Source organism: Protobothrops mucrosquamatus, unplaced genomic scaffold, assembly GCF_001527695.2.
Source record: "Protobothrops mucrosquamatus isolate PMUCROS unplaced genomic scaffold, P.Mucros_1.0 scaffold687, whole genome shotgun sequence".
Taxonomy (NCBI): domain Eukaryota; kingdom Metazoa; phylum Chordata; class Lepidosauria; order Squamata; family Viperidae; genus Protobothrops; species Protobothrops mucrosquamatus.
The window spans coordinates 217,364-225,913 of NW_015386973.1; the positions used below are offsets into that span (position 1 = coordinate 217,364).

Sequence of the window (8,550 nt, forward strand, 5' to 3'; positions counted from 1 at the left end):
AATTTCGTTAGAAGTCGCTCGCAGAAAACCCTTTTATACTCTCCGTTCTCATGCCAGTCTAATGGCAATGACCTGGAATGATCCACTAAACTACATACAGCAGTTCGGGTTTTGAATATGCGATTTAAAAATAAAATAAAATTATTACTCCAAGTAAGTCATACATTACAAAGACTTAAGAAACGATTTATATATTGCCGCGTCTTGTTTAAATGGACTAGTTTCACCTCTACACCGGAACTAAAAAAGCGAACCCGGAAGAGCTATAAATTAAAATAATCATTTTTATATACATGTATCTCAGCTTTTTGGCGATTTTCATATCTATATGAGTCTTTGCCCATTCATGGGAGCATATTGCAATAATAGCCTACTTTACGAAGGTAGATCGAACCAGGGAAGAGAAATCTCCTCGATTGATGCGGAGGTTTTAGGTGGTTTTTCTTCTAGGCAATGGGGCGGAGTCGAGACCCTTAGTCATGAAAGGAAAATGGCGACGCTCGTGTTGGATAACGGCGCTTATAATGCCAAGATTGGATACAGTCACGCTCATGTCAGGTGAGGCTGGTTCGCTCGAAATAGTTATGGAGAAATCTTGGAGTCTGTATTCAGAGATATCGTTTTAGGATAATTGACGACGAATCTATGGAGTTTCTTACATGTTTCATATAAGGATAATCCAGGATGTATTGTTACCGTGAATGAAGAGGAACATTCTCAAACTCTACGTTTCTCAACAAACACTCAGATTTTTTTTAACTATGGAAACGTCATTTATTGAACTGTGGTGTTCATTATAAATTTTTTTCCACCAAGGAGAATTTGGAAGAATCTGTTTTCTATTTATAGATGGATCAGCAATTTTTGCAAATATACGTCACAGCATACTTAGTTTATTTGGAGCCTTCTGATTGCATAGGAACTAATCCTCCAACTATCTAGAATCTGGATAAATTGTCTGCGTGTAATGCTTAAAATAAGTGTTAATAATACTTTAAACCCTGAGCTTCCTTTAAGTTTCATTTGTATTTTTAAGGCTTCAGGCTTTTTTGCAGAAAATACGCATATTTGATTTAAGAAATCTTGAAAATATCGAACTGAGAATTTGATTTAACTGTATGAAACTTTATTGAGTCTCAGGCCCCTTTGGTTCCAGACATTAGTTTGCTGCATCCAACTCTAATAAAATATTTAATTTAATAGAGCATTTCCCTTGAAAAAATTTTATATTGACAGTATTTTGTTATTTGCTATGTTCATTTACAGATGACGGTTTGTTTAAATGCATATTTAGGAATCTACTAGAATTTTTTTTTCTCCTTCCCACAGTGTCATTCCCAATTGTCAGTTCAGATCAAAGACTGCTCGTTTGAAAACATTTACAGCTAACCAACTGGATGAAATTAAAGATCCCTCTGGACTTTTTTATATTCTCCCTTTTCAGAAGGTAACTAGAAACATGCCTCAATATATGTAATATTGTTTTTGTTTTCCACTTAATTTTTTAATAATTATAACTTTATCCTACAGTCCTGATCACACTAGCTTGGGTGTACATTTTTTTCAGCTTGCTAGAACCAGTTATTGTTTATATGAGATAAATAGGAACTGGGCAGAACTTTAAATATTTTTTCTGAAAGCAAAATATTCTTAAAGAAATGAGAGGCTTTCACTATATATTGTCAAATATCATTTTTTTATACTTGATGTTATGTAAATTATATAGACAAAATATTGGTTGAAAAATTTGAATTATGCAAGTGTATTTTTTCCTTTTTTAAAAATAGGGATACTTGGTTAATTGGGATGTTCAGAGACAAGTATGGGATTATCTTTTTGGAAAAGAAATGTATCAGGTAACTTGCATTTTTGTATACCTTGAATATAGATGTAAGACAACAGCAAAAGGCANGTTTGGTTTTTATTCCCCCCCCCCCCCGTCTACTGGGTGCTTGCAGCAGGTTTTGGTCACTTCACATGATTCTGGGACACTGTGACCATCATAAATTTACATTCAGTTGCCAAGCATCTGAATGTAAATCACAAGACCCTGGAGATGCTGCAACATTCCAGCTGATCTGCGCTTCTTCTGGGCTCAGCAGAAGCACCAGGATCAGTGCCGAGCTCCAGCTGGAGTCTGGCGCTGATCCTGGCGCTTCCACTGAGCCCTGACAGCCCCAAAGAAGCGCCGATCATCTGGAAAGCGGCACTGATCCTGGCGCTTCTGCTGAGCCCTGACAGCCCTGCAGCTCCAGCCATCTCTCGCTCAGGCTTGTGCGGTGCTGCCACCAGTTCAGCTCATTCCCCTCCCCCGCTACCACTTTTCTAGGATGGTTGCGTACCACCTGCCAGGTGCCAATGTACCACAGGTGGTACCCGTACCACTGGTTGAAAAGTCCTGGATTATATAATGCAACAATAAAAACAAGGATATATAATCCAAAAGAAAGTATGGAAATAAAAAAAAAAACAACCAATCAATTTATTTCTAGTCCTATCCCACTTTTTGGACATTTCCTGGACTGAGAAGTCAACTTTCTGTAATGTTTTTGGGAGACTTAAAAGCATCTAGCAGTTTGTTAAAATTGCTGAATGAATTTTTAAAATATACTTTCCACAATAAATTAGCATTAAAAGAGTGCATTCCCCTAAAAGATGCAATAAATATACGGTTCAGAAAGCTTACTGTTTTTGAATGTTATTCTCATTTATTTATAACTGAATCTACTTTTTCCTAGTATCAGTTTTATTTTCCAAGACATAACCCATCCACCTCTATTGCATTCCTGTTTTTATAGATCGATCTTCTAATTGTAGAGATTTATAAGTAGGGGATTACTTTCTGAAATTCAGTCTGTTTAGTCAATAACAATAAAGAATCTTTTTTAATGTTACAAACCTTGCAAACATGAAGCTACCCAACATTAGTGTACCTGTATTGAAGATAATCAAAGAAAGGGATTGTTGTAAGGAATTGATTACAAAGTTCTAAGAAAAATCCAGTAGCACTTTCCATTAAACTTAAAATTATAAATGTATTTTTAAAATCTGCAGCGTGCGTGCATCACATGGTGATTCACACGTGTGATCCAGTTGAATAGCTTAGTCTCATTGCAGCTAGTTTAAATAGGAATGTGCTCTTCTTACCCGAGTATATACATACATAAATATAGGGTAGAGTGAAACACTTCATTTTATAGGTTATTTCCCAGATGTAGCTGTTTATAAATTCAAACAAACATCCAGTGACAAACTGAGTTATACTAAAGTAATGGAATGAATCTATTATTTTAACTTTTGGGAAAAATAAACCTGCCAAATCGTGCCCAAAGTAGTTGACCACCCCAGCTTTCCTGTGTAATAAAATATATCTTTAGTAGGAATTGGGGAACTGACAAAAAATGGGACTTCGCTAATCTACAAAGCATTGGTATACTCTAAAATTAGGATTGATTCCGTTTTAAATTTCGTTAAAAGTCGTTCGCAGAAAACCCTTTTATACTCTCCGTTCTCATGCCAGTCTAATGGCAATGACCTGGAATGATCCACTAAACTACATACAGCAGTTCGGGTTTTGAATATGCGATTAAAAAAAAAAAATTATTACTCCAAGTAAGTCATACATTACAAAGACTTAAGAAACGATTTATATATTGCCGCGTCTTGTTTAAATGGACTAGTTTCACCTCTATACCGGAACTAAAAAAAGCGAACCCGGAAGAGCTATAAATTAAAATAATCATTTTTATATACATGTATCTCAGCTTTTGGGCGATTTTCATATCTATATGAGTCTTTGCCCATTCATGGGAGCATATTGCAATAATAGCCTACTTTACGAAGGTAGATCGAACCAGGGAAGAGAAATCTCCTCGATTGATGCGGAGGTTTTAGGTGGTTTTTCTTCTAGGCAATGGGGCGGAGTCGAGACACTTAGTCATGAAAGGAAAATGGCGACGCTCGTGTTGGATAACGGCGCTTATAATGCCAAGATTGGATACAGTCATGCTCATGTCAGGTGAGGCTGGTTCGCTCGAAATAGTTATGGAGAAATCTTGGAGTCTGTATTCAGAGATATCGTTTTAGGATAATTGACGACGAATCTATGGAGTTTCTTACATGTTTCATATAAGGATAATCCAGGATGTATTGTTACCGTGAATGAAGAGAAACATTCCCAAACTGTACGTTTCTCAACAAACACTCAGATTTTTTTAACTATGGAAACGTCATTTATTGAACTGTGTTGTTCATTATAAATTTTTTCCCACCAAGGAGAATTTGGAAGAATCTGTTTTCTATTTATAGATGGATCAGCAATTTTTGCAAATATACGTCACAGCATACTTAGTTTATTTGGAGCCTTCTGATTGCATAGGAACTAATCCTCCAACTATCTAGAATCTGGATAAATTGTCTGCGTGTAATGCTTAAAATAAGTGTTAATAATACTTTAAACCCTGAGCTTCCTTTAAGTTTCATTTGTATTTTTAAGGCTTCAGGCTTTTTTTGCAGAAAATACGCATATTTGATTTAAGAAATCTTGAAAATATCGAACTGAGAATTTGATTTAACTGTATGAAACTTTATTGAGTCTCAGGCCCCTTTGGTTCCAGACATTAGTTTGCTGCATCCAACTCTAATAAAATATTTAATTTAATAGAGCATTTCCCTTGAAATTTTTTTATATTGACAGTATTTTGTTATTTGCTATGTTCATTTACAGATGACAGCTTGTTTAAATGCATATTTAGGAATTACTAGAATTTTTTTTTCTCCTTCCCACAGTGTCATTCCCAATTGTCAGTTCAGATCAAAGACTGCTCGTTTGAAAACATTTACAGCTAACCAACTGGATGAAATTAAAGATCCCTCTGGACTTTTTTATATTCTCCCTTTTCAGAAGGTAACTAGAAACATGCCTCAATATATGTAATATTGTTTTTGTTTTCCACTTAATTTTTTAATAATTATAACTTTATCCTACAGTCCTGATCACACTAGCTTGGGTGTACATTTTTTTCAGCTTGCTAGAACCAGTTATTGTTTATATGAGATAAATAGGAACTGGGCAGAACTTTAAATATTTTTTCCGAAAGCAAAATATTCTTAAAGAAATGAGAGGCTTTCACTATATATTGTCAAATATCATTTTTTTATACTTGATGTTTTGTAAATTATATAGACAAAATATTGGTTGAAAAATTTGAATTATGCAAGTGTATTTTTTCCTTTTTTAAAAATAGGGATACTTGGTTAATTGGGATGTTCAGAGACAAGTATGGGATTATCTTTTTGGAAAAGAAATGTATCAGGTAACTTGCATTTTTGTATACCTTGAATATAGATGTAAGACAACAGCAAAAGGCANGGCAGGAACCCTACACCATTTCAGACAAATGGCTGTCCAGTCTCTTCTTAAAAACTTCCAGTGTTGGAGCATTCACCGCTTCTGGAGGCAGGTTGTTCCACTGGTTAATTGTTCTAACTGTCAGGAAGTTTCTCCTTAGTTCTAGGTTGCTTCTCTCCTTGATCAGTTTCCATCCGTTGCTTCTCGTCCTGCCTTCAGGAGCCTTGGAGAATAGCTTGACTCCCTCTTCTTTGTGGCAGCCCCTGAGATATTGGAACACTGCTATCATGTCCCCCCTCGTCCTTCTCTTCATTAAACTAGACATACCCAATAAAAAAGATATATCTTTAATATGGATTTTGAATTAATATCAGGAAGATATTATGTCTAAAGTTTTATTTTAAAACTACTTCCAGTTCTTGAAATGTTTTCCTTTACAGGTAGATTTTGTTGATACTAATATAATCATCACAGAACCTTATTTCAACTTTAGCTCAATTCAAGAGTCTATGAATGAAATATTATTTGAAGAATACCAATTCCAAGCAGTTCTCAGAGTAAATGGTGAGTGATATTGTCCACTGTCCAGAAAATGTATAATGCTTTTCTTCATCGTGACATTGATTCAGCACATTAAAATTTATTATGTTACTGTTAATAAAAATAGCTATAATATGGTATATTATGTTGCAGCTGGAGCTCTTAGTGCCCATAGATACTTCCGAGATAACCCATCAGAATTGTGTTGTATTATTGTGGACAGTGGATATTCTTTTACACACATTGTGCCTTACTGCAGAAGTAAAAAGAAGAAAGAAGCAATAATAAGGTAAAATATTTAAGCATTCATAAAAGAGGAAATTTTGTTTTAAAAATATATGAAAATTTTGTTAACTTTTTTTTTTAATTTCCAGGATTAATGTTGGAGGAAAACTCTTAACCAATCATTTAAAGGAAATAATCTCTTACAGGTAAAGCATTTATTTTGACTCTGCAAAAGTACCCCATTTAACCCTATCATCAAACAAACAAATCATGCTAGATTAAACTCATCTTCTTTGGGAGAACTGCTACTTAAATAGATCAGAGGGATACTGTGGTCATATATATGTGGACCTCAACAAAATCTTTGATAGAATGTGTCAAGATACTCTATTTAATAAATGATAAAATATGGGCTAGAGGATTCTATTGTTAGATGGACTGACAGTTGACTGAATGACCACATCCAAAATATGCTAATTAATGGTGTCACTTTGACTTGGAGTGACTGCTTTATGTTCAACATTTTTATCAATTATAAAATTTGCAGATGATGCAAAGCTGTAAGGAAAGTTAATACTTTAGATGAAAAAGAAAAGATTTGAAAAGATCTAGGAAATCTTGATAAGTGGACTAAAATTAATGATTAACAGGGAGAAATGTAGTTCTGCATCTTGGTAGGAAAAAACATATAGCACAGATATAGATTGCAGACCTGTTTGTGGTTGCTAACAAGGATTGCGTGTTCATTAAACAGAAAAGTCCAGATCATGGGAGTAATTGTTCTGTTCTGCACAAATCAGATCCCATTTACAATATTGTATTCAAATGTCACTACAGATCAAAAACGGACAGTGGCAAAGTAAATTCAGGGAAGAGTATGAAAACCAACCCCTAGGACAGTGGTGGCGAACCTATGGCACGGGTGCCAGAGGTGGCACTCGGAGCCCTGTGGGCACACGTGCCGTTGCCCCAGCCTTGCCTCCCCCCGCGACCCCCTCCTCTCCAGCAGCCCCCCTGAAGGAGAGTCGCCCTCGCGCATGGCCCACATGGAGCAGCGCAGCCAAGGACATGGCAGCCAGGCAGCGTAGACAAGACTCTGCCCTCATGCCCCATCATGCAGTTGATGCTGCAGGATGCAGGCAGAGGGTGTGGCCACCATAGTGCTGCTGGGCTGCCTGGGCGATCGGCGGGCCCTGGAGGTGGTGAGTGGTCCTGTGGGCGGGGTGGGGGGGCAGAGCGGGAGCGGAGCAGGGAGGTGGAGTGGGGGTGGGGCCAGTTTTGGGCCCACCCCCACTCCTTTCCTAGGCCATCACTGCCCTAGGAAAGGAGTTAAACAATTTGGGTATTAGTAGTTTTCAAATATATGAAGATCTTACATAGAAGGAAATGTGGGACTTATTTTCTGTTGTTCCTAATAGCAAAACCAAAACCAATAGCTAAAATTATAAGGAGATACGGCGCTGAGCAGGAGGTTGGAATAGATGACCATTTCAGGCTCTAATTATCTTTCTACGAACTCATTGTACCAATTTTGGAAACGAAATGTCATGTCCTTAAGCTACAAGGAGCTATGAAGTTTAGCAGGGTTGCCCAACAAATCCTTAACCAGAATTTACTGAGAAGTCAAATAGATTACTGTAACGGTTGTAAATTTTAATTCCTCAATTTACCATTAAATTTAGTAGTATACCTATATCTGTAGAACATTAAATGGGTTTTTCCATAATCTTGCACTTGGACTATGAAATACGAAGTTAAATAATTTTCCTTCAACACTTATAATAAACTGACAAAGCAAACAGAATAAATAACTTTTTCAAAACTTGTAATTTTTCTAGGCAGCTCCATGTTATGGATGAAACTCATGTGATTAATCAAGTGAAAGAAGATGTATGTTATGTTTCACAAGACTTTTTCAAGGATATGGAGATTGCCAAGTATGCTGTTTTTAAATATATTAAGTGTTGTTTATTTTACTAAAATTAGGAAATTTATAGGGCTTGATCCTGAAAAAGCATGCCACTTAGTTAGGCTGACATTTTTGTAATTAAAAAGGTACTCTTTGAGCATATATGAAATATTTTATCTTCTGTGCCCCATCATACGTATCTAGAAGGAGAGACAAAAGATCTTTGGGAAGACCTTTGATTTAGATTTCAGTTTGTGATCTGATCCATGAGAGAAGAGAGATGTAGTTTTCTAGTCCACTTTAAAGAGAAGTTTTTGCCTATAAAGGTGACCTAAAATATTTTAAATAGAAGAAATAATGATGTTTAAAATCAAGGATGTGCTACACATTTTTTCTACTTCTACCATTTACCTAATAATCATTTTGAAAGCCCATTTAAGAATAATAATAATAATAATAATAATAATAATAATAATAATAATAATAATAATAATAATAATAATAATAATAATAATAATAATAATAA

The 8,550-nt window shown here is 35.6% G+C and overlaps 1 protein-coding gene across 4 annotated transcripts in view; it reads left to right on the forward strand.

Annotated features, from left to right (window-relative positions):
* Positions 1–288: 288 nt before the first annotated feature.
* ACTR6 (actin related protein 6) overlaps positions 289–8,550 on the forward strand; it is a 14,843-nt gene continuing 6,581 nt past the window's right edge. The window contains exons 1-7 of one of the 4 annotated variants that reach the window (XM_015818152.1): positions 289–558; positions 1,330–1,447; positions 1,788–1,856; positions 5,791–5,914; positions 6,044–6,179; positions 6,265–6,321; positions 7,954–8,052. In XM_015818152.1, coding sequence (XP_015673638.1) covers positions 329–558; positions 1,330–1,447; positions 1,788–1,856; positions 5,791–5,914; positions 6,044–6,179; positions 6,265–6,321; positions 7,954–8,052 — 833 coding nt within the window. In that variant the 5' untranslated portion in view covers positions 289–328. Of the gene's footprint in view, positions 559–1,329; positions 1,448–1,787; positions 1,857–3,751; positions 4,019–4,788; positions 4,907–5,246; positions 5,316–5,790; positions 5,915–6,043; positions 6,180–6,264; positions 6,322–7,953; positions 8,053–8,550 lie in introns of those variants that run through there. The other 3 variants (XM_015818153.1, XM_015818151.1, XM_015818154.1) reach the window with 3 other exon arrangements.